Source organism: Athene cunicularia (assembly GCF_003259725.1).
Source record: "Athene cunicularia isolate RWA chromosome Z unlocalized genomic scaffold, athCun1 chrZ_part3, whole genome shotgun sequence".
Lineage (NCBI taxonomy): Eukaryota > Metazoa > Chordata > Aves > Strigiformes > Strigidae > Athene > Athene cunicularia.
In genome coordinates, this window is record NW_020799144.1 from 15,725,981 (window position 1) to 15,753,162 (window position 27,182).

At 38.4% G+C, this 27,182-nt stretch overlaps 1 protein-coding gene across 4 annotated transcripts in view; it reads right to left on the reverse strand.

Moving 5' to 3' along the window:
* Positions 1–1,093: 1,093 nt before the first annotated feature.
* Positions 1,094–27,182, reverse strand: part of KIAA0825 (KIAA0825 ortholog) — a 255,047-nt gene continuing 228,958 nt past the window's right edge. For 2 of the 4 annotated variants that reach the window (XM_026866727.1, XM_026866723.1), the window contains exon 21: positions 8,704–9,538. In XM_026866727.1, the coding sequence (XP_026722528.1) occupies positions 9,424–9,538 (115 nt within the window). In that variant the 3' untranslated portion in view covers positions 8,704–9,423. Of the gene's footprint in view, positions 8,451–8,703; positions 9,539–27,182 lie in introns of those variants that run through there. The other 2 variants (XM_026866725.1, XM_026866724.1) reach the window with 2 other exon arrangements.

Consider the following 27,182-nt stretch of genomic DNA (forward strand, 5'->3'; position numbering starts at 1 on the left):
TACCAAGGAAACTAGGAATTATTTGAAACTTGGGCGACAAAAGAGTCAAAACATAAAAGGGGAAAAGCTGCAATATGTAGTATTTTTTATTCCCATTCTCTGCAATACATTCTTCATGGTGAGCTCTTTGTTGTCTTAGATTTTATTTGTTTCTATTGATTTTATTTTTTTTTTTTTTGTCTTTTTAAAAGCTGCCTGCAAAACTTCAACTGGCACAAAGACACTTGAAGCAGAAAGCAAGATAGGACAAGAAATTTGGAATGACAGAAGGTGCCTTGTCTTTTTTTCCCATTTTTTTTATACCACCCGCTCACAATTAAAACTTTATCTCCTCCAGATGACACACAGAAGGTGGGCAGGATTTTAGAAGCAGCTGATGGATGATTGTAGCAAGTAGGATGTCTGATTTTAATAGCTATCCTGCAATGCAACTTTCATAAGCAGTTGTTAAATCCTCCTGTGGTTCAGCACTGGTAGAACACCACAGCCCTTTTTTTTCCGAAGTACCTACGTTTCTGCTTTCAGCACCTGATGGTGTGAAGCGTTAACGTCTTTAGTTCTCAGTCAGGTTGCTGCTGGTTAAGAGCACGTTAAAACTCATAAGTGCAATTCGCAACAGGGGCACCCAAGTATGGCAAAACCGATCACTTTCATTTTACATGGGTTGGATTTACCTTTGCGATACATGTCAGGTGGTCTGTTTGTTCTACTTGAGCTTTACACCGAGTCCTGAAATTGAAGAATGTGATCTGGTTTATGAATTCTTTGCTGTGACAAAAAGATGCAAAGGCCACCCAGGTAGAGAAAAAAAAATCACATTAAAAAAATGCATTCTACTTCTGCTCTGTCGTACTGCCCCTCTCGTGTTACCTACTTTATGAAAATTGTGAGATGATACTTAATGCCAAGCAATGGGTCTGCACAATAGAGGCCTCACTCCTGAGCAACTTCAACCCAGCTCTTGTCAGACACAGAACTGGAAAACAACTCAATTATTTAAAACTTAAAAATTAAACTTTTCTTTTTTTTTTTTTTTTTTTTTTTTCCAGAGGTCAAAAATTAATAAAAATAGGCACAGCCTTGTCATCTAGCAGTTGCATGCAAGAATAGCAACCTTTAGGATGTGTGATTCTTGGGAAAAGTTATCCTGTGTCTTTTGGGACACAAAAATTCCTTCTGAGGCTAAGCCCAAAAGAAAAGATAGTGGGAGAAAAAAAAAAATCTCTTTAGAATTCCCTTTGTAGTTTCTTTTCATTTGTTCTTTTGGCTTGACATCGATGGAATAGGCTTTTTGTGTACTGTGTATAGTGCATAAATACAGAGAATGCATTTCATGAAAAATAAAAATGTTAGCTTTCCTGACAAAGATGATGTGTTACCTCTTGAGAAGCACTTTTCACAAGAATTAAATTAGAAACTTAAAAAAAAAAATATGTGAAATACTGAAAACTCATGAAAAACCAACATTATTCTTGAGTGCTCTGCAAGGCTGAAAAACCTCTCTTTCTTTTGGCTTGAAAGTTTTCTTTAATTCAAAATTCTTATTCAGCTTGTTGTTTACACCCAGAATCTGTTTCTTATGTCTTATTCCTGGATAATTTATTTTGGTTCCTGCTATTGTGCCAAAAGTATGATACACAAATATTCTCAAATTTGTCTTCAGCAGTTTTTGCTGAAACTCGAACATACATAAATCTGTCGTGACATTCACTCTTATGCTTCATTATATGTTCTCGAGAGTTTTTACAGTCTGTTATGTCTTTGTTTTTCACTTACTGCTTTTGCATTTGTTGTAAAGATTAAATATATATGATCTATATTTCAAGTTACCACTCCTAATTCTTTGGTCCTGTATATAGTGGTTCAAAAAAATGCCAGACTGATATGAAAAGTTTTGGTGGAATGAAACAAAGATTGAAAGCAATGCTATTGACAGAACTTTATGGTCTGTGTTCTACTATTTACTCAGTAGATATATGGGTTTATGATGTAAACCTTGCAAAGTTATTTCACTGCTGTTACATGTGCAAACAATTTAATTGTACTTTGAATTTTGAAATATTGGATCTCAATATATGATTACATGATTTATTTTTGCAAGAGCGTACTTAGCATACCTATAATTTTTCTGTTCCAAACTATCAATCCCTCAACTCCACAAATGATTTTTGAATAAATTATGCATGTTAGAGCAGATGACTGCTCCAGGGTATTATATAACTTTTTTAAAAATTGTACAACTGTCATCTAAACAATTTGTGTACACATAAAATGGAAAAGAAATACATGTACCTTTTCTGTTATGTAGTTTAAGTGCATCTTTTGGAACTCAAGCTGGAAAAATGAGATCCCTAAAAAGGCACAGTACATAAGGTGCCAGCATTCTTCTGTTCATCCCACTTCTAACCACAGAAGGAATACCGTGGTTATCAGGGAGAGACCTGACAAAGCTGGACTAAGAAATCCGGTTGATGATCGACCATTTTAGTAGAGAGATTTAGACTGAATTAATTCCTATCCTGCCTATTGCCATGATAGACACTTTTTACAAAGACTAAACTCACAAATTACTGCTGCTACTGGCAGTCACAGTGACTTTATCAATGCCCAAACTACTTAAGCAGATTGTAACTGTCATGTATTGACCAATCATCACTCCAGATGGAAAGAAACCAAACCAGCAACCAAAGCAATAGAATTAACAACATAAGCATAATAAAAAGCAAAAATATCTCTTCTTCTTTAAACAAAACCAAGCTACCAAGCTCCTGCAAAATAACCAGGTGTGTCCCACCTTGAAGCTTCTCAGATTGGAGGTCTGCCTAAATGTCACGGAGTGTAGGGTTAAAATGCAAAAGGTTTAACCAAAAAGTGTCTCCCTGCTGGGCCTGGAGAACCACTCACTCATACTGCATGCTCTCTGAGACAGTTAATGGCTGCGTGTGTATTTTGTACGCTGTGTGTGTATATATTGTGTCAGGTGTGGTCGCAGCCGCATCAAGCAAACGGCAGAAGCGATCATAAAACTTGACGGCTGAGCCAACACTGGGGAAGGGTGGGAAGGGGAGGCAATGAAGATGAAAGGGTTGCAGGACTAGTCAGTTTTGGTTCACAAATCCAAGAACCACACCAGGCATACACAGCACCTTCAAAATTAAACCACATTTTTTGACTCTTTAGCTTGGAGGTGTCTGCGCACTGATGCCAGAGCCTGGCAGAGGTACATCTTGCTCAGTAACGCCGATCAGGGACCTGGATAGTTGTTGGAAATGAAGAACAGTCTACCACGTTCTGGTCCATTCTTTGTCTGGAGAGAAGAGGAGGCCAGATGATTACCATTACACATTTGCGTTGCATTAATGCAAGAACCTCCATCAATCTGTCCATTCATAAAGTGGATGGGCGTGTGTGAGGTTGGGGAGCCTTAACTGGGATAGAAACTGATGGTGTTTGAAGAGACCTCATCCATTTGCTTCTGAAGAAAGTCTTCACAGCACATGCTCATTCCTGAACTCAATACATACCTGCAGGTAGCATTCCTGCCAAGACTATTTCATTCCCAAAGCCACATCTGGTTTACTGTGGAAAGTAATCTGTTTGCTAATCCATACGCCAGAACAAAAACCACCTGCCATTTCAACTGCGTACCTCCCCAATATTCGTTCCATTCTCTAGAGGGAAACATAATCTCAATCTACATAATAAAGCCCATTTAAGACATGTTTATTATATGGAATGCAAGGTACCGATAAAGAGTCCAGAACAGAGTCAAATGACTCCTTAAAGATGTTATTTCTGGAATGTACAGAGAGGTGAAAGTCTAAGTGAAAACAGCTACTGCGTTTCTTGAATGATAACCTCGCAGCTGGTTGGTTTGAATTTTACATTTATAAAATTCTGGGTTCTCTATCAGGTTTGAGAAGGCATAGGCTTTATTGATATGTAAATAAGTGTTTGTAGGTTGTGAAAACAGATGTGCTGTGGATTTCCAAGTGTAAATTAAAAGTTCAGAGAACTTAAAGGAAATAAAACCTGGGGCAAAATGCATTAGTTTAAGTAAAAAACAGCAATGCATGCAAATAGCTTCCACTATTCCAGGTAACACAGGTAACTTAGAACAATGGGAAAGCACAGATATTACAAAATGCATGTGGAACGTTAAGAGCTTAAGTCTTCAGATAACCCTAAACCTGAAATAATTACCCACATAGGACCTACACTGCTTTGTGTCTGTATGACCATCTAGAAAATGAATTATCTCCCCATATATAACTGAGTTCCAGCAATACCCACACTAAGATATAACAAACATTAACCAATAAGTTTTTCAAGGATGTCTGAAAGTCAGTATTGAGGTGGAATACAAAACACAGTCAGGATGACACATGAAGAGCTATGTGATTCTATTTCTTGATGGACACCAAATATCCAAACGTTATTAGTCTTTTTACATAGACAACACAGATTATGGGACAAAAAAATAAAGTAGTTGGATATCGTGTAATTATAAATTTCTGAAAATTGTTGTGTAACCATATTTCTGTCCTCTAGTGAACTCATCTAGGGACATAATTTATATGATCATGTCATTAACAGTTGTCTTAAGAAACACACATGGGGGTGCTTTGGTAATCATTTATCAGGTGTTTTCTAATGACTGAGTGCTTGTTTTACAGCAGTAATTTTCATCAATGTATTTATTTATCGGGAGAGCAGAAAAGAGATTATTTTTCAGAAAAAAAAAACTGTCCTGAAAGGGAAAAGACAAAATTATGTGCTGTTGCTGCAAACCTCCACCATGAACAAAGTTTGAAACCGGAGTATGTCGTGGCAGACATGGGATGCTCTTTGAGTCAGTAACTGTAGAAGATGATACCTGTTGAATATGATCACCATTATGCGGCTCTTGGCCTCATTTCTAGAAGGAGAAGGGATGTGACTCAGGGCTGTGTAGACACCAAAGCTGTTGGAGCTTGGATCAATTTACTGCAGAAACTGGATAATGAGCTATTTTAACATTAAAACGCTTTCTTCAGTGGGAGACACTATAAAGTCTCTCCTCGGAGATGGCTGCAACCTACTCACAGCTGAAATTTTTTCACAGAATCACAGATGTTGTCATGGATCTAAAGGGCTTGATCTGGTAGTCATCAAATTTGCACTAGCCATGACTGGAGTGGCTCCTTGTCAGCTTAGGGATAGCTGTCTACTAAATTTAGACAAAGAATCTTAACTCAGATGATCACTTTATGTCATTAGTACTTGGTAATTGCCAGTTCTTCCTGAGACGCTTCTTACAGAATCACTTTTTCAGCAAAAAGAAAAAAGGGTTTGGATTTATTTTTGCCTGCTTGCATGATTCCTTGCTTTCTAGAGTGTTTTTTTGCCACCTCTATATCATTGTTTCGCTTGCTGCAGCAACAGCTAGCAGTCAGTTCCCAAATGCTGTAGCTAGAGAGGATTAATCTGGTTCCTCCATCATTTTACTGAGGGGAATTACAAGGCCCTCAGTGATACCTGCTCAAGGCCATGCACGCTTTTCTTCTACTGCCTGCCTGGCAACATCAGTCGGCTCAGCCTGCTTCCCAAGTGTTGGGAGTCCAAAGGTAGAGCAAAAAGCGAGCTCATCCTTGCCCACTTCCTGGGACTTACACTTAAAATAGTTTTAGAGCCTCTGCTTCCACTCATACCACTGTTTACAGCATGAACTTAGTACAGAGAAGTGGCTCTGCACCAGCCAGGACCTCCTCAAGATCTGTATGCTCGCTTAGAAATCTCCCCGTTGCCATCAAGTTACTCTCTCATTTCATGCCTAATTGGGCAATGGGTCTAATTCCTCGGTCTTTTGACTATTGCCTTGGAAGTTTGAATAGTGTCTGTCACTAAAAATGATTGCGCATATTTTTAAGGAGTTCCATAAAATAGTTTTATATCAGCATATAATTGGTATCCCAGCTGAGAGGGAAATGGAATATTTCTGTCAGAGGAAGCTAATTGGAAGAAGCCAGCCTCATGCCTACCTCGCACTGCTGTGAGGATGTAGAGATGAATCAGAGAACATCCATTTGCCGCCGCGCATATTTCCCGAACAAATAGCTTTGTTGCCTGCGGTCTCTACAAAAGCCCTCTCCTGGAATAAAGCATGATCTACGGGACACTGTTTGTCAGGGCAGCAGTCACTAAAAGGCAGGGTTATGTCTCAATGCCTATCTTTTCGAAAATGCTCTCTCTCTCTCCTGCCTTTCTGAGTTTCATTACTATTAACGCCATCTCAATTTTGCCCTGCTTCTGATTTTATTAACTACCTTTCAAAAGCAGCAAGATGTTAAGATTTGGAGCACTCTGAACTGGATGCTAAACTAATGTAATTAGAGATATTCCATGCCATGCAGTCTCCCATTTAAGCCTGTTTCGTAAAAAAGGCTAAGCATAAAGAAATGTTAAATGAGAATTAGGCGTAAGCATTAGTGATAATGCACAGTTACCTAGTTTGTGCTATCTGATCCAATTCATTGCTATAAATATAATAATTTCCTTTTAAGCTAATTCAGCTGAGCCAATGAGGCCAGACTCAACAGACTTTAATCCTTTTTTTTTTTACTACCTTTCCAGGAGCAGTTAAAATGGCCAGAATGCAAGTGGTCAGGCAACACAGAGCCCACACGGCAGCCAGCAAATCTGGCTCCTGTTGCCTTCTTTTATTGAGGCTAAATGTAAATGTGAGACATTCTTGGATCAACAAGTAGTGACAAAGAGCCAGGACATAAAATACAAAAGCAAAACTCTGCAGCTTTATGAACCCATCACTCTCCAGAATGAAATTAATCTTAGAATCGGCAGAACTTTTTTTTTGGTAAGAATATAGAACTATTGTTTTATTAAGAAAAGCCAAAGAAAGCAGCAATCTGTTATACAAGTACTCCTAATTTTACACACCTTACAATGTAAAAAAGATCAGCTCTTTCAAGTGTCTTTCATTTCTCTTCAATTAAGGGTTTAAGTTTGAAGTAAGCAGCCTTGATAAATTAATGGTATGTTATTTAGCAATCTTAGTTATACAACTCTTATTATTGCTGCAATTTTATTGAACAAATGTGAATTTTGCAAAAGTATCTATCCAGCATAACTGATGTTGCCAAGACGATGTTTCTTTTATACCCTGAAGGTCAGCTAATAGGATCGCTACACTGCCACCAGACCGAGCCGTGCTATTTCTCAGTCAGGATTGAGGGACAAGTTCAGTTTCAAACACACATTACCTTACATTCAGATACTCTAAAAGACATATACAGAGATAGGTTTGGGTAAGAAAAACGTCCAAATAAAATACTCTGCAAAGATTCAGCTTTTATTCAGGCTAGTTATTCTGTCTCGTCACCTCCACACTGTTAAAATTATAAATATACTTTTGCTAAGAAAGACAAGATTGTCCTAGTGCAACCCAGTGGGTTACTGCTGAATTAATTTGGCAGGGAGGAAGAGGCATAAAGAATTTTTTTTTTTTTTTAACATGACTATTTACAGATTATTCCAGAACCAGGTGTGTTGTGAATTTAAAGGATAATAACCAGTTTGGAATAACTCCCCGTATGGACATTCCCACTGCAGAGTAAGTGAGGGGTTTTTATTGTGGGTTAGCTCATTTCACTTGCAACGTTTATCCTATTCAGAATAAATGTTTCCCAGAAGGGGAGCTTTTTCAAAAAAAAGTATTTCAGTCAGCTTCACCACATAGACAGGAATTCACTTTGTGCGGCTATACAAAAAAGTTAATTATGCACAATAGATTTTGATAAAATAAGGAAGGATATTCTAAACTCCAGCTTCCACGTACATGAGCACATTATTAGTATGGCTTGGAGCACGTGTGCCTTATCTGTCAGAATACTGTACCTGCCATCATAGGCAATCCCTGTAGCCATGTTTGAAGCCTTAAGACCACAACTGATCTTCAAAGGTGCAATACAAAGCAAGGAAAAATTGTTTTTACACTTCCTCACTTCTCTATGATCTGAAACGACTATATCAGCAGCAGAGGAAATTCTGTTTTATTCTTTAAATACTATTTTTAGCATTTTTGAAGCACCAGCGCCTCACAGCCCTTTTGTTGATGCGGTGTTGTAACAAGATCTTTGGAGATTCGTAAGATGAAGTGGTCTCCGTTTTCATTTTAAGTGGTCTGATATTTTACATGCATGACGAAAAAAAGCAATTAAAAGGAGGAAAAACTGCCTTTCGGATTAGGCTCTACAGCAGTGTTAGTGTTACGGTTACCCATGACGCTGCTGAAATCTTTAGGAAAAAAATGTGTCTTCCTCCTATTCAAGTGGCCTGAGTTATGTCCATGAGAGCATCTACGAGAAGCTGTGGTGGGAGCAGGAATAGCTGCAGCTCAGATTGCAAGATCTTGCCAGGGTCCTTCATCAGGCAGAGGAAATGGTTCCCTTGGACTTCCAGGGCAAGAAACAAATAGAAAAAATGATGGATTATTTCTGTAGAGCTAAGGAAATACTAACCACACCTTCTGTATAAAAAATACTGTCACAATAGCCACCTGTCTAACCCAGCTATTTCAGTCTTTGATGAAGAACTTTTATGGAAAAAACATTTAGTATTTGGAAAATCTGAATATCGGACAGGGCTTACTTTGAAAATTGAATTTTTACTACATTTATCCAAAATAAATATTGTATATTGTAGGCCTTTGAGCCTATCACTGCCTGTGAATAATTCTTTTAAATAAAAAGATGCTTCTCAAATCTTTTAAAAGCTGCTAACCAGTTTATCTGTAATGTGTCTTTTAAGCCATAACTGGATGTTAAATTAGGATTCGCGAGGGCAATAAAGCCGATGCAGTTTTGCTTGGGAATAACGGCCAAGCATACACATCCTGGAGCAGCTCAAAAAGGACTTCAGACCTATGACCCGTAGCTGTCCTTTTTAATCCATTTTGGGTGGTTTAATGGCAGGACTAACTAGAACACAAACACCAAGGGAGAGAAAAGGTCCTTGAGTGACGCTAACAGGGGGCAGGCTGGCGCTGGCTCCAAAACGGCCGATGGAAGGGTAGCACGGGTGTTTGCTTAGCACAAGCCCAAAGTCGCATTATTTTCAGAGTGAGTTTTAGACTTTTAAAACAGCTCTTGGTTTGTCATTCAGGTTTTATGCCTCCGCAGTTTCGAGATACACCCTCCTTGTTTTGTGACACTGACATTTTCATATATTGTTGCTCGCCTTATGCATGTGTGAACAATTGCTGCCTGGATGGGGTGACTAGACAATAACAGGGGAACATTCTTCAGTTTAAAACTCCTACTCAAGATATATATTCCTGCGCTTTCTAGTCCTGTCAGTTATAACTAAGCCATTAAGTTAATCATGTTGAATTCAGAAAAAGGTGCTACCCAAAACCTGTCAAGGTAATTATTCTTCTTTATCCTCTGAGGTAGGAGTGCTCTGTGTCAAATAAACATTTTTTAAGTGTTCCACCATAACTTTCTCCTCGTCTTCAAGATCTGCACCTTCTTTCATCTCCCACCTGAAAGAAAAAGAACTTTTTATTATTTTTTTTTTTTAAATCAGTTTTTAGAACAAGAAAGTCAATACAAAACTTCATTACTAGGAATTCATTGCCCCCCCGCAGTGGTGGGGTACGGTAGTTGAGATTACTGAATCATACAAAATACAGCCCCCAATAATCTTGACCCACACAACTGGCACGGCCACGAGGCAATTGACACAAGTGGTAAAAACTATCACAAAAATTATCACGAAACCTTATTCATATTTGTTGTGATAGTACTTTATTTTTTCTGTTTTGTACCAGACATGTTGGTGGAGGTGGAGGCCTTGTAAAACTTAGCAGAGAAAAAGTGGAAGAGCTAAGAAGTGTTTTGGAAGGTAAGTAGATGCTCTCAACACTGTGTAAGTTTGCAGTGAAAACTCAAACACCGCATGATGTCCAACCTAAATATTTAACGTGAATGGTCATCGTTCTCTTGCAGTGATGATACTACATCACAAAATACCACAAAACTGACTGGCTTTTCGTTTCCTTAACCATCGGGTGTACCTATCACACCAAGAAATAAACGACATATCACATTCTTCCCTTTCTCCATGTGAATACTCAATTCTAGTTTGGGATAAAGTCCTAATACCACTGAAACTGGAAAACCGGAAAAGCGAAACACTATGAAGATGATTTTGCTTTTCTCTAGCAGTTAATTAAATATAAAACATGAAGAGTCACACAGTATTCCCTTGCAGAAAATCAGGATAATAAATGCAGAAATAGTGCCGATACATAGTCAGCTAAACTTTGTATCACTCTAATTATGCCTACATAATGCCCAGCAGTGTGGCTCTATCTCTTTTGACAAATTTTGTGGATATTTAAGAGTTTGATACCCCTTTAATATTAATCTCTTTCTGTTCTAAGTAGATAATAAAAGTGTAGGCTTCCAGTTCAGACCAGCTGAAGACAAAAGGTAAAGCATGAATACTGAATACTGAAATGATATTTTCAAGTATTAAATCCCATAGATTATAAATGACCCATAGGATGATCCCGTAAAGCACAAGGCATGTAGAGGAGCAGCAGAACAAAGGCTGCTTTTAGGAATCTAATGTCAGGAGCAATACTTTAATCCTGTCCCCACACTTGTTAGGTCCTCATTCAGACTGTGAAAAGCAGAAGGCACACACGGGTCTAGACCGGTGAATAAATCAAATGTAATACAGAATGGTGGGAAGAGTATTTGCATTCATCGTATTTGCAAAAAGCAAACAATCGCTATTGGCAATAGAGCATGGTGTGCGCTTGCAGCTATGTTTAAAAGCTGACTAAAACCGGAACAAGGGCTCTGTAGTACAATCTGATTTGTTAAAAGACAGTTAGGAAAAAAATATATGCATTGAACTTGTATAAATTAGCATATATACATCATACCTTTACCTTAAAAACTGAATCTGACAGCCCACATTACTGCCTGGAGTGAAGAAGTATCAGAACAAGCAAAGCATGCGATGAATAAAATTACAAACACCGTATGGCCACGATCAAAGTTTTGCAATAATTGACTTCCCTATTACTCCACTCATATATGACTACCATCATACTTAACCTTATCTGAACGTTAACATTAGGTGCAGTTAATTGCCATTATGTCTGTCTGCTTCATTCTCCGGTTTATGACACGGTTGTAAAACCTGCCTACGTGAACCCTCAGCACCAGTGAGGTTTGGAAGCATCCCGGGTGAATGCTGTTGAACAGGGTGACTGCTTTCCCTCTTTCCTTTTGCTAATATGCCAAAGAGCCTCTTTCTTCACACCTAGAAAGAAGTCGTGCAAGCCTTAATTTGAATTTATGGTCCTCAGAGTCATTCTGAAACACCACTCTACCGGCCGAATTGATTCATTTTAATTGATTTGATTTGTTGCATATTTTCAAGCAGAGGAGCTGTTTGCTTAGAAGGACGACGACAGAAGAAGCTAAATGGAATACATTCCAAACAGTTATTGCTGGAGGTATAACACAGAAATCTACCAGTCTTGGCTAATGGAAGCTTAACAATAAATCAGCAGATTCCTTTTAAAGACAGTGACTTCATACTTGTCAGCACATTTCATTGAATCTTAAACGTTAGTGTTGGTAAAAATCTTCAATGTCATCCAGTTTGGACATTCTTTAGTGTTCACTTTATAACAAGTTATTACTAATACATTACATTATCATTTTATCAAAAAGTAGTCTATTTTTAAAGCATTTAAGCAGGTCCAATGAGGATAAGAACGTCTTCTATGCATTCGCTTAACGGTATCCATGAATTAAAGATCTATGAAATGAGCTCGACAAACACCTGGTCCCTCATCTAATTTAGAAATTTTTCCACTCTTATGCTTAAAGTCTGGGGACAATACTGTTTGGGTTTTTTTTTTTTTAAAGACTGCTGGACCGTAAGCAAGAAGGTCACAGCATATCTTTGCTGTTCTAAACAGGATGAGAAATCAGGTGTTTGTGTTCGAGTGGAAAAAGAGTCAACATTTACTATTCAAAAATTTGTCCAAAATGGAACATGTTTTTACTAGCATATCCAAAATGTGTGACAATTGTTTTGGCAATAGTAATTGGTACAAATCCAACTAGCCAGTTCAAGTAATGTGAATGTGAATGAAATTACCATCATGAATTACTTTCAAAATACAAGCTTCATCAGTTGAACTGCCAACTCGCACAACTCTTGTGGTTTCAAATTATTAGTAATGTAGCTCTTAGGGAAAATTTCCAAATACATAGGTGGTAGATACTTTATTTTAGTCTGGCTATATCTTGGAATATTAAATAAGTCTTTCAAAAGGGTACTGGAATTATTTGAACCCATACATCATATCTTCATCTACATTTTGCTTAGAGTTCAGATAACTGTAATAAGATGAGTCAAAGTGTCCAGAAAGCCCAACTTTCCGTATAATATTTATATTTAAAAGAAAGCACGTATTTAGAATAAAATGCCATCACCTTTGTAATCTTTAGGGTAGCACTTCAAGTTTTCAGGCCAATATACTTGGTGTACTTACAGAATTAAATATTTGATTAAATATATGTATTCAAAATACGCTGAAATATCAAGTAACGTAGATGCTATATATTGTGCGCACTTGAAGTGAATTGCCTAAAAAACTCTTCTCTGTACGCTGTTCCTTTCTGTCTTGCATGTGACTAATCAAGGGGAGAAAAACCTAGCAGTCAATTTTTCAGCACACAACGTGTCAGCACAGATAAATACAGGGATCATTGAAGTTTTCTGCTGGTCTGCCTACACCTTAGATCATGAGGTCAAAGAGGATGACTAGCACTGGGAGGAATTCTGTTTCTCCTCGTAAATTAAGAGGCAAGAGAGGAAGAAGTCTTGGCCTGCACATCTACAAGCTAACAAAGTGCAAAGGGAGAAGTATTCAGTGACCCAGGAAGATCCAGTGATTCCCACCCAGGTTTCCGCAGTAACGCATCCATGTGCCATCCTTGCTCATAACCAGCATCGATACAGTAAGTGTGTATACAGGACTACGTTTTGTCATACTTCTGTCTCTTCACTCTACCGAAAAGGTAAGAAACAGTGAATGTGTTTGCAGAGATGCAGAGAAAGATCCTCTGTGCATCTGCTGTTACAAAGCGTGCTGGACGTTCTAGCGGGGCTGGATTTAAAACATGGCGATGCGTCTGCAGCTTTGATTTTCGGTTGCAGTATTTTGTAAATTGTAGATATATTTCTATGCAGGCACTTTTAAAAAAACATAATAGGGGCTATATATTACATTTAGGTGCTTGTTAGAGATCAAAATGAAGTATATGCAGTCGATACCAAAGCAGTAGTGTATTAAATCACAAATAAAACGTACAGCAGTATGTGTAAAGGCATTACCAGAAGTGACACAGATTTTACCTGCAGAGGACTGCCACATTTTAAGAAGTTTCATTCAGAAGTTTCCTTTAGTAGATAATCTTTGATTAGTTACTAACTTTATTCATTAGTTATAACAAGTGTCTAAAGTTTAGAGGGAAAAAAATGACGTAAAGAATTACAAGAATAAACACGGACAAAATTGAAATGTAACAATACCATTCAACTCAGATGTATTCAGAACTTTAAAAAAAATTTCATTATCATTATTTGAGAGACTAACCATGCCCTTTTCTAAAGCTTATACAAAACCATGTCTAAAAATATGGAACACTCTGCAGAAAGGGTCACCCTAATAAAATTTTATAGTAGCATTTTATGTATTGCTAATGGTCCTTATGTAGTATTTTGATATTTTTTAATGCCTTGGAAAATGTAACATTGGACATAACTCTATGGAAGGAAGAAAAAAAAATAAAAATAACCCAGTGACACCATGGTTATTTCCTACGGAAGAGCCAATATCTCAGGTCCTCTTGTAGGGAAGTGTTGGCAAATGATGAAACATTAACCGTACGGCTGTACCTCAGACAGCTGAAAATATGCATATCTGCATTGAATAATAGCTGTACTTAATAGTTGCTATATATCAAAAAATAGCAACATAGCTGATACTGAGCTAAGAAGATGACATAATTCACATCTGATCTAAATCAGACGCAGACAGTGCCACTCAAACATCCTAACATGGGTAAATATTCAGACTTCAAGCATTGCAAGCTCTTAAGCTTATCTATTTTTAATGTGGTGAATTACCACTGGAAAGCTTTACAGACACACTATTTTCAAGAGGAATTTTGATAAAAACAGCGAGCACAAGCAGAGAAGGTGTTTTGTTTTTTTTTTCCAAGTATTATGTAAGAAGGCAAGAGTGGGAAAATAACACCAAAAAGGGGCTTAAACTTATATTCCCTTTTAACTTTATTCGATTTAAGAGTAATTTCATGTAATTTACATTAAAATATTTTCCACACATTCGCCTTCCATTTCTTTAATAAACTGTTTTGCTGTAATTTTCAAACTTCTGTCTAAATGCATTTAGTTCTAAGTAACACTACAAACTGACGCAGGCAAAAAAAAAAAAGAAAAAAAAAAGTGATAGTTTGTGCATAAACCAACTAATTGATGCAATTTTGTGAAATTGAGATTAAATTCATCCCCTTGTTTAATAGGCGCAGATTTTCTGCAAGGGACTCAGCCCTAACATGCGCTGCCAGCTGCGGCAGGTTCTCTGACGCCGTGTGCTTGCAGCCCTGGAGCCCTCCCAGGTCAGTGGGTCCTGGGGTCCCTTTCTGTTTAAAAAGTATTTTTCATGTGCAAGTACTTCCCGTGGCCTTTTAAACTTGAGCAGATGTGAAAGGATTAATTGTCTTTGCTCCAGAAGAAGACTTCACACTTGTCCTTGCGTTTGCTCCTTGTAGAATATAATGAGGATAAATATTTTTAGGGGATCGATGAAGATGAGTGGCCATTTTTTTTTTTTTTTCCCCACAGTTGACAGAGAAGAAGAAACGCGACAAAGGGAAGCAGAGACGGGTGTTTGGGTGTTTTGCTTCTGATTTTTGCAACCTCCACACTAGTTGTAAAGCCATCACCACACATCCTGTCCGCATACCTGAGCAGGACCTTTACTGAATTCTAACACCTTTAGTTGAAACAACCATTATCCCTTTGTACTGGATTATACCGGTGTGTTGATACCCAAGATGGAAAATATGTGGAGACTGGTATTTTTGTATAGTTTTGTATATTTCTTATGATAAATCAATAAATTTAAATTTACATGTAAATGTTTATTTTAATCCAAACTAAACTTACACCCTTAAATGCATTAGAATACTGCCAATAAAGTCAGCAGTGTTCTCTGCACTGAGCTGCAGCGGGTAGAAAAATCACTCAGTTGTTAAATAAAATATAATATCTTGCTACCAGCTCATGAAGCATTTTAATGAATTACCTTTTTGCTTCCTGAAGTTCGTGAGAGACACAGCTGTGGATTAAGCTCTTGCAGGCAGTGAAACAATTGTTTTATCAATGTCTAGCATGTTATACTTCACCACGAGACAAGAAATCTCAGGAGCTGGTATCGTTTGCCATTTTTATGTAATAGAAGAATATACATCTCTGTAACTTTCACTTTGTATTTCAGTTGTAAATACACTTTTTGTAACATGAGAAATCATGGACCATGAAATGTATTTTACATCATTGTTAGACAGCCAAATAAATCCAATGTTTGTCCATAGTCTCAAGTCCTGAAAAATCTTTCAGTTTCTATGTGGGGCAATGTTTTATTTTTCTAATGGTGATATTAAATTAAAAGGGAAGTCTCTGGAAGTTTAATCAGACTGCATTTGGTTAAAAGAATTTATTTAATACTGTGACTAATGTTTTAAATCCTTATATATTAACCGTTCCAAAAAAAAAAAAAAGTGTGCCTTGTTTCAGTCATTTGTGCAGTAGTCTTCTCAGATTTTTTAATCTCTAACCCATCTACTAAACACAAACTCCCCTGAAGGACATAAAACAACGAGGGGAGTGGGTAACCCTCAAATACACAACTACTGCACTGCTGACCAAGACCCAGAGGAACGACGTGGTGTCTGTAAATGTTCTGGTAGTGATATTCACCCTGAAATCACAACAACGGGGACAACATCTCTACGTCTACCTAACATAAACCAGTTCACTTGTCTTTCTTCACCCAAAATAAACAATATACTCCTGTGGTGAAAAGTTATATTGCTTTCAGGATAAACTAAGTGAAAATCTGTGTCCTTCATCATGTTCAGAAATAAATCAAACCTGAAAATGTTAAAACAGTTTCGCCAAATTCCTCTCTCTTGCATATACACAAACACCATGAAAAATGCCCTCCCAGAATTTTCCTTACCAATAAATTAAATTCATTTATTTACCAGCGCATATGGAGGAAGACATCGTGAGAATTGTTATTTACGTTTTTAATTATCTACATGCCACAAGAATAGGAACAAAGGAAGAAGCATAAAGGAAAACACATCTATAAGGGATCAACAGTTACGCTCCTGCTTCCAAAGAGCAAACCAAAAGAAGGGATGGCATTTGCATGAGCTGGAGATATCGGTACATGGGAAACATTTCAGAAAGTATGTCATGAGAAAAGAAGAGAGCTCTGACTCACAGGTTAACCTGTCCCAGCTATGAAGTTAAGACATTAGAAGGATATTTAAGAAGTGCTGAACTGAAATAGAAACTTCACAAGTGTTGGAATAAAATGATGAAAGACATTTTTCCAGGGCAAGAACACAGCTACGAAGGATGGTGTCAAGGGTAGTGGGAGGCACACGGCAAAAATTTTAGAAGCTTTCCAGCTGCAGTAAGAAAGCAGAGGTAGTATTTACCCAGGTTCCATGTTATCGGTGTTTGCTACCCCGCATCTTTGAAAAACAATGAATCAAGCCTCCCAGACACCAAGCCATGAACTGCAGACAGCGGGAACATATTGCAACAGGATGAAGCTTTCTCTTAGGTCTTTTTTTAATTTAACCTTTTTCGTTCACAATTCTAACACAGTAAAAAATTGGAAAGATCTATAGCCTCAACATTTCAGTTGGTTCTTCTGAAAAAATCGCTGAGTTAAATTTCCATTTCTCAGTGCATTCTTACAACTCTCTCAACTGCACAGCTTTAAATAATTGAGATTTGAGAGAATTAGGCTCCTACTGACCCAGCTTTCTGGAAGCTGTCACCATTTCACCGTATCTTGATAGCCCATTTTCTTGTGTTTCTGAGGCAGCAGGATGCCTCTCTAATTTTATTTTTAGTTTTCTGAGATTTCTTGGTTTATACACAACTTGTATACTGGTCCTGTATGTCCAACACCATTTACGTTGCAATGTTGTTGAAGTCATAGTTAGTGTGTCAAAAACTGGAAAGATGCTCTAAAAGTTTGATAAGTGTTTCCAACTTGGGTGAGAAAAGATATATATGTGTATGCATTTATGTATATATAAGATACTTCTAATTAATTAATGATAACAAGACTGATAGAGAAAAAGGAATGTACTAAAAAATTAACAGAAGACTAATTATACACTTCTGAGAGTGGCAAGCTGTCAGTAGATGAACACAACTAGAGTGAAATGAAAGTGAAAAAAAAAAAAGTTTGGGGCAGCCAGATGCTTACTCTCAAGAGCAACTTGGGGTTTTAGCTTGCATAAATCCTACAGTAAGAAAGGGATACAAAAGAGGTAAATCACAGATTTCTAAGTTTTCTTCCACACTGATCTAATCCACTAATATTCCACCAGGACTAAGGCATCGGAATTCCCGTAAGGCTTCTCGTGTCCCAGACCTTGTCCTGCTGGCTTTCCACCACCTCACTGCCAATCATGGCATGGGGGTCTTCTTAAAACTGGGACTTGTTATGGCATCTAAGTGGATTCTGGGGTCAGTTATATGCTGGAATGCATAAAGAATAAAAAGCTTACAGAAATGTGAAAATATATATATAAATATATATATATATATATATATATATATATATATATATATGTATATCAGCAGGATCACAGAACTATAAGGCTTTTGCAAGACTAAATGAAAGCTGGCACATTCCCTGAGTTGGCACGTTTGGGGAAGGTGCCTGCCACTCTCTCCTTTGCATTTTAATAAATATGTAATTCTAATTGGTGGGAAATTTTGGCTGAAAGGTCTTAAATAGCAGGGCAGATTTTAAATGACCTGTTCATTGTCAACTGATTTTAATTAAAGTGAGACTTACACATTTAAATCCAATGTGAAAACATTTGTTTTCAGTGTTTTACAGGTAAATGATGGAAGTTTTTATTCAAAATAATACTTCAGTATGGGTTTGGTTTGTTTTTTAATTTCACAAATGTTTTTTTTTTAACTCAAACTGCTATTTTCAGTTTTTCAGGTATGTGTAAAGTATTTTATCCTTAAAACAAAGCATTTTGAGTTTTTGCTGTTGCTTTTTAAGTTATTAAAAAAAAAAAACCCACCAAAAAAAACCAACAACAAAAAAAAACCCCTAATAACAATACTTTAAACAGCTTCAGTTGGATGGACTTGTGCCTTACTCAGACTGGGACCAAAACACATTCCCTCTTAGTCTGACTGCTTAGAATCTTAAGCAAAGTTTATTCACAAAGGATAACTTCCTACAGTGACCCTGACAGAAATCACTGCGCTAAGATCACACGTGCTTGTTGCCTGAAGATTGTGCCCTGTCCCCACTTTTCTATTTCTTCTTTAGGCTGTCCCAAAAACCTCAGATATGCAAAAAATGAAGTTGCTTATCTGATTTTCCCAATTAAGTCCACTGCATGCTTGATTGTGCAAATGCATATTTCAAATATGTGTCCATATAGAGTACCTGCATATAAAAAACTATACATGTACTCGTGCAAGTAACAGTAATGATGCAGGCATTCAAGAGGGCAGATTTTATGTAAGAATGGGATCAATAACACTTTGTCTAAGCTAAGTGTTTGGAGATGAATATTCAAAGGATTTCGTATTTGCAGTAATTTTAAATAACTTGGTAATCATATGAAATGGATGTAATTATTTTGAGCGTTAATATAATTCTTCAAGAAAATCAAGAGGATCTCACAAAAGGAAGTGTCTTATGATCACAGTGCTGGCAACGTTTCCGTTAAGTAAATACAAGTTTTACCTGCATATGATTAAATGGTAGAGCTTAGGAACCAAAAATGCATCTACTAAAAATACCCTGCTCTTCAGATCATGCACTGCTTGTTCCCTCTCTTCACCCCTCCCCTTTTTATTTCAATTTACGAAGGCTTTCCATAATGAATGTTGAAAACCCAATGTAAATACTTTAAAGGATTAAGCCTTCAAATGTGGTTACTGTGGCATATGTATGTTCTGTAAATACAAACACAAGATATATCTGCTGAGAAATTATATTTGATAATTTGACAGCTTTGTGGCTTAGGAATATAAAAAATTCATATTTTGTCAACAAGAAACTTCCTCCATTTGTTAAGAAGGGGCTACTACGACAGCATAGAAAGATGAATATTTTGAAAACACATCTTATTATGGGAGTAATATAATCCCTTACTTTTCTTAAGGCATTGACTTTTTAAAAAATAATTTTCTTTCTTTTAAAAGAAATCCACTCAGTTTGTAACTTGCAGAAAAAATGTGCCATCTAAGCAGAATGTTTAGGGGAGCCAGGAAGCTGGCTTTTTTTTTTTTTTTCCTTGGGTACCAAATGGTTTTATTCAAATTTGAGCAAATGATGGGCTGCCAAAAAGTCTCACGCCCTTTCATGTTCATACCAAAGAAAAAGAACAATTCCTGCGTGGCCTGCAGGCAGAATCTCCCAGTCTGCTGCAGGTGCCGTTCCCATTCCAGGGTCTCGTGGGTGCCTCAGGTCAGTGTTCATCTAGGGCAGGCCCACCTGGAGCGGTTGCTCCAAGCCGTGTCCCACTGGAGTATCTCCAAGGACAGAGACTCTGTCCCTTCCCTGGGCCACCTGGTCCAGAGTGTGACCACCCCTGAAGTAAAAAACATTTTTTTTTCCTTGCATTTAGACACAATTTCCTGCATTCCTGTTGCCACTGGGCACCACAGAGAAGAGACCATCATCTTGACTCCCTCCATCAGGTGTCCATACCCACGGATGAGGCCCCCCCAAGCCGTTTCTTCTCCAGGCTGAGCAGTCCCAGCTCTCTCAGCCTCCCCGCGTTCCGCTGTGTTTCACTGTACCATGTGGAGCTACCCCAGATGGCACACAAACACCGCGTCTCCTTCACACCTATAGAAATCCTAGCAGGCAGCCTTACCAAAGGAAACATTAGTCCCATCATTAGCGCTGTCCCATATGGCACAGTTGTCCCTCCTCGTGCACGCCGCGGCTGCATCTCGCTCTGACTACTATGCGTTCCTGTAACTAAAGATGGTATCGGAGGATATTTCGACGTGGCATGACAGAGTGTTGTAGATAAATGCCAGCGACAGCGCCGGGAGCGCTGCTCCCCGTTCTGCAGTTGCGTTCACGTGGGACCCAGCTCAAGGGAAGGAGGCCATACCTGCACCCGTGAGGGCAGGCTTTAAATTGCTCGGATTACCTTAATTTTCGGCGTTTTACACATTCTCAGCCTTCAGCTTGCGATTTGAATAGTCTCTGAAGATACTACATTTATACGCCGTCTTAAAAGTAGAGAGCGCCTTATGGAAAACGCTGACAACAGTCCAATAGAGAATATCACAAGATGGTACGCAAGCAAAACCGTGTTCCAGGGAATATAATCCCAATACCACAGACAAGTTAAATAATGATCTTTTGTCGGTATGAAAAGGACACATACAAATGTTTGAATATAATCCAGCTGCCACCGGAATGTACCTATTTCACTCCTTTCCTACGTTTTTCATCAGGGCTCCCGGGGAAGGTGAAGCTGATGAGGGAAGTGTCCCAGGCTTAGGGGTGGATTCCCTGGCTGTCCTGGCCTCCTGCCCAGCTCACAGCTCGGGAAAATTCCCTCGGTCGGACAGCAGCGGTCGTGGTTCTTCTGCCACGGGTCAAACGCTCCTCCTGGTGATTGAAAGCTCCCTTAACTTCCCAAGGCTTTGGATGACCCCCTGGGGACAACATCTAACCACTTCAGGGGAGTCAGCTGTACCCTTTGCATTATCCATGCAAACTTGTCTCTGCGTAGAACAACCAAAGTGATTCTCACTTTTGTAATAGCTGAAATAGTGAAGTGGCCGAAGTCAGACATCCGTACTGCGCATCAGTACTTAACTGCCCTGTCTGATACTCACAGGGTAAACATGGTCCCTCCAGTAAAGAACAGCATGTGAGTAGTACCTGTACGCCTTTTCCTGCAGAAAATAGATAAAATTCACTCTCGTTTTGGTTTTTTTTTTTTTTTTCAGCTCTGAAGTACATCTTTGAAAGGCAACTGTATGAAAAGTAGTTACTGAATGGCATGGCCATTAATGCCCAGTACTGAGTCTGGATGAATTCTGCAATGGTAGAGATTGGGAAAGAATATGCCAAAAAATGAAACAAAATAAGAGACGGAAAGACCAGGATAAATTTGCTGGTTTCCATTGTTAGACACAAATAAATGGAATTCAACAAGCCTGGAAGCCTAGCAGCTGCTTCTTATTTTATTTTCAAAACATAGTAACTGGTTGTATAACCCTGTCTCACTCTCCCTGAGGATTACTGGGGCCAGACTGAAAATGCAACAAACAATTGATGCTGAGATACCATCTCAAAGAAGAATAAAATAATCTGGAGATAAAAATCTACATAGCCCGGCAAATCAATTTCAGACTAGCACACAGGTGAATAAACAAATACAGAGGAGGAGATGAAGATATACAAACAGGGTCTCTGTCCACATTACGCTTCATTGTAAGTCATTTAGGCCTTTCACTGCTGTATTGCAACCCTTTGCAGAAAGGTTCATGCAGAACAAATAAATAAATAAATAAAGTGTTGTGTTTGGAAGTGAAAAGCTAGTAATTTTCCCCAGTTCATTCCATGGAAGATAATATCGTTTATATCAGCGTAGCTAATACTTACATCCAGAAATGAGAAAGCCACAAATGCTAAGAGAAAGGTAAGTGAAGAGATGACTGAAAATATTGGAAATTAGTCACACAGACCAACACCTTGCAACCTAGGTAAGGGAGAGAGCTAGAAAAAAATTCCCCAACAGCTCTCCAGAATAAATCGGCAAAGAGCTTTGTGTCCTCCGCTTAGCTCAGGTCCACACCTTAAAACTACCGTTAACTGGAAAAAGATGAATAAAAAAGGCAAATTCCATCTTTTTTTTCGACCCATTACAAAGACTGGTGACTCTACAGAACAGGGTGCTCAGCTCCGGTACGTAAAACTGATCTTGAGCAAGTCATCTGCTGAAAGTTAACTTCATAAAGCTGTGATTTAAATACAACTTAAAATCATGTTGATTAATTAATTTACCCAACATGCATACACATGGAAATCTTTTAACTGTAAATAGTGTTTATTTCAAGATACATATTTAGAATGGTTGCTAAATAGGGGGTTGATTAAACAGAAATACTACAAGATGAAATGTCTTAATATACCTCGTATTTACTGTAGCTTTTTTCCACTCCTCCATTCTTTGAAAAGTTAAATACTACTGTGCAAATATTGTTTTAAAGACCGTGAGGCTCTAGTTTTCAAATTCATCCGGCAGAATAATTTAAATTATAATATTGGCTTTACTAATGAAAGCAGTGATTGAGGAATTTTCCTCCACTTAATATAAATACTAAAGGAATTGGCCTGTTAGATTATTGTTCATTAATCTGTCAGTGTTGCCACAGCCAAAACCTTGTGGTGCAAAGAGAAAAAAAAAACACCAAAAACAACAAAAAACCAAACCCACAAACATAAATATAATATGATAAAACTTAAATGATCTGAGCACAATACACCTAATACCAATTTTTTATGTCCTCCAGTGAAGATTTAAATAATTGCCTAACAGGCGAGCGAGAATTACGTTTGCCAAACTTTCTGTCTGTCATTGTTTTGTAGGGTACATAAGCCAAGGATGCCGTTATTCAACAGATAAAGCAAAAAGGCAGTTTTACAGCGCGTTGTGTCAGAGACATACGACGTCAGGAGTGGAAGTCACAAAGCAGGGAGGAGACGGATGAAGACAGAGACATGTAAGAAAACAGTAACACCATGCAAATACTTGGTTGAGACATGTGGATTCAATTGAGCTGCACAGGTTTGTTGTTGCTGTCATCTAAATGATATTTATTCCCACTGATTGTTGGAACTGGGAACTTGCTTGGGATTACGTGCATATATCTGCAACCAGGAAACTCATGAAGACATATGTTCGCAACTTTTACTGACGCGGAAAACACCAATTTGGTGAATGTTTTTTTATGGATGTATACCCACTTTTACATAATTTTCGAAAGGAAAACACATTTCAAAGCTGGAAATCAAGAAAATACCTTCAGACGGTTTAACAGGTTGGCCTTTGCCAGCCAGGACCGAGGCTCACATCCCTACCCCGCCGCCTTGGCCGGGGAGAACGAGGGGAGACGTGCAGCACTCTGTCGGGCTGCAGTACTGCAGGATTTTATTAATTCCTTCGTACAGAAGAAAGAAAGTGCCGCTGTGGGACGGTCTGTATCTTTTCTAATTCAGATGACTCACAGGAGACATGCAAGAGTGACAGAGGAAGGGTCTCCCATGTACCGGTGAAATCCCCACCTGCCAGGCTCCTGCCTTTGTCTCTCTGTGTAATGAACTTTAAAAGGTTTGGATTTCATCTTGATGCGGGATGGGAACATTTTCTAAATCTCAGAAATATTCTTGTGACAGGAATACCATTTCCCCTCCTTTATCCACCGAGCGGACCGAAATTGAGCTGATAAAACCTATATATCATCCAGATATCACATATGAAGACTTGGAAGATGCCCAAAAAATCAGATACAGGTGGAGCCTACAGTATCTGGCAAAATGCCTATCAATCAATGCCATTTTCAGTATTTGAAGCAGGAATCCATACCCTATTAACTTCTCTGCAGCTACTTACACATTTGAGAGAACATGACACGAAGAAACAGGGTTTGATCAACCCTGCTTAGGATAGATCTGAGGCAGCAAATAGTTAAAAAAAAAAAAAAAAAAAAGAAGTAATAATTCATTGCCATATTTGAGCTCCTGGTAATGCACTTTTTTTATTTCTAAAAATCAGAAATCAGCACAAAGTTCAGTGCTTTCAGAAAAAAAAAGAATAATTCCTGCATAAAGAGCTGCCAAAGAAATAAAGAAATGATGGATATTACAATAAATGAGACCATGAAGCCACAGTTGGTGCGATGTTTCTCTCTTTTTTGAAATTCTAATTCTCTATTTCTGCTCAAGGCAAACAGCATTCTTACCACATATTTGTGGATCACCATGTGAACTTTATTCTAGGATAAAATATTAAAAGAATAAATTGTTGAAAATGTATTGAAATGGTTTTAATTATTCAGTATTTTTTAATAAGAATGATAGATTTAGAAATTACGAAGTGCCTTAGGATCATAAAACCTACAGTGTCTGCTGCAGCTGGCACTTGCAATGTCTGTTTCACCCTAAGCAGCAGGTTTTTTTGTTTCTGAAGTATCTGAAGCAGCCACAGATATGGCTCAAAACGTGAAGATGGAGGTGGGCATCCTGTAATAGTATGCTTTTTCTGTCTCCTTACAACAGTTTTTAGTGACTGAGTCACTTCAGAGGAAGAGATCAAGTGCTTGTAATGGCTGCATTAAGGTTTTTACGAGCATAAGAACCTTTGAGAGGTCAAGCACAAAATGACTGCAGGCCTGACTCATTTTCATCCCACACTCATACAAACTGCAGTTGCATAAACGCCATACCCACCTCTTCTGCCTCACATGGCCACTCACCACCAGACTTTTATCATACCTGTCCTGCTTCCCACCAGCTCGCACACTTGTGCATCAGGGTTTAAAACCCAACCGTGGTACTGCAGAAAACAGACGCTCTCCTGTCATACGGACGCTGACCTCTCTCTTACAAAAGGTGAATAATAAGAACAAAGGGTATTTGTGTAGCCCTTCGTCCTCTGCCTTGAATTTTCTTTTTTACTGTGAAGCTGCACACCCTAAAACCCACAGAGAAAACGTATTAGAAGACCAGGACATACAGGTATCATGGAAGAGATTATAACTGGGCAGTTATCTGTAGAAAATAATACAGTGGAATTTGTGTAAAACGCCTTTAAATAGTTTCATAAAATTGACACCACGCCAAAATAGAAGAGGCAGGTTTTAAGTATACTGCACAGTGTAAGTTTTGCCCATGTTCATGCCAACCACAGGTAAGCTCCACTGCTCCCCAAATCTACGGCTATTGCTGTAAATTCTCTGACTGATACCTGTGGGAAGCCAAAATGGAAGTGACAGCGCCAGTGACACTGTAAAGTGGGAAAAAAGAAAAGGTAGAGACATGGAAACAGACACGCTTAAGCAGTCCCCTTCTTGTCGGAAAAGCTGCTTAGGTTTGCAAGCAGAGGTATCTTGAAAAATATGTAAACAAGGAATATTTACACTTGCAGAGAAACAAGGTGCAGCTACTCGCTGCACAATACAGCATCACTGGTGAAGGATGAGGGGATTCCCTTGTGGAATCCACTCAACAGACAGACCTCCAAAGACTGGGCTATTACTGGGATAAGGAAGTGCTTCAGTAATTTAAATATTTTAGAAGTTGGACACTGGCTTAAAGGTCAGCATAATATCTGAAGATAAAGTAAAGGGTTAATAAATAACAGAATCACAAACAGGTAAACCTTAGAACAGAGAGTTAGGAGAGTATTTATCTTGGAGGGATATATTAAATAGATGGAAAGATAAGAAAATGGAAAAAGTAAATGATGCAATTAGTTCAAGGAGCAAAATATTTCTCAGACTGAAAGCATTCTATAAGCTCACGGAACTAACTGAAATCACAAAAAAAAAACCAACAAAAAAAACCCAGAGCATGACATAAAAAGTACAAGACCTATGTACATAGAAAATGGAATGAAAAAAAAAACATAAAAGGAGTAAAGGAGTTCCCAGAAAAGTTTAAAAAGGTGTTAATACTGTTTAAAAGCTTTTTGTCACAGAAACCATTTTGTTAAAAGCTATGAAAGAAAATAAAGGAAGAAATTATCAGATTCTAATATTCTAACCTTAAGTATGCTTATGGAAGCTTTATATCAATCGTATAAATCAGGACAGATTTCTTTTATTAAGCCAGAAAAAAGTTCTTTGATTGTTCTGGATTAGTACTCTCTACATCCTAAAATCCTGTTGCAGATCATGAAGCTGCTAAGCATGTAAAAATCAGTGTTCACTAGACAGACGTACCAACTCTGTAAATGACAGGTCATAGACCACAATCTGATTTAAACGCATAACAATTTTTCCACAAAAAGACTGTTATTTTAAGCATATTATTTGAAGTCTGAGTGCCACAATTAAATGGGCTCATGAAAAACGGCAAGTGTGCTTCAACATTAAAAAATAATAATTAAAAAAAAAAAAAAAAGTTGTAGTAACACATCCAGAACTATATTTGGTACTACTAAATTACACAGCAGTGCACGGCGAGAGAGAATTAGCACCTGCTGGGAAGTTGTGTGGAAATCTGAGAGCCAGACTACTTGATTATGTAATAAATTATGTTCAAAATAAAAAGTTTAAATACTTGCAAGGAGAGTCCAATGGGTAGCATATACTGTGACAAAAATGAAACGATCTTAAGCCTTCCCACAGGACAGTGCACATATGAGGTGAGACGGCCGTACATCTGCCTGCAGAGCCTGGGCGCAAGTGGAGTCTCTCCTTACGCTTAGAAGATGGGCACTGGATGGACAGCAGTCAGGCAACTGATGTGCTGGCTTGGGCTGGGACAGAGTTAGTTTTCTTCACAGTAGCTTGCATGGAGCTTCGGATTTGTGCTGAAAAGTGTTGACGACTCAGGGGTGTTCGGTTCTGCTGAGCCTTTCCCGCCCCTCGCCCCACCCGCCATGGCCGGGGGTGCACAAGGAGTCGGGGGGGACACGGCCGGGAGAGCTGCCCCCAGGGATGTCCCACACCGTACGGCCTCACGCCCAGCAGACAGAGCTGGGGAGGAAGAATGAGGAAGGGGGGATGTTCGGAGTGATGCT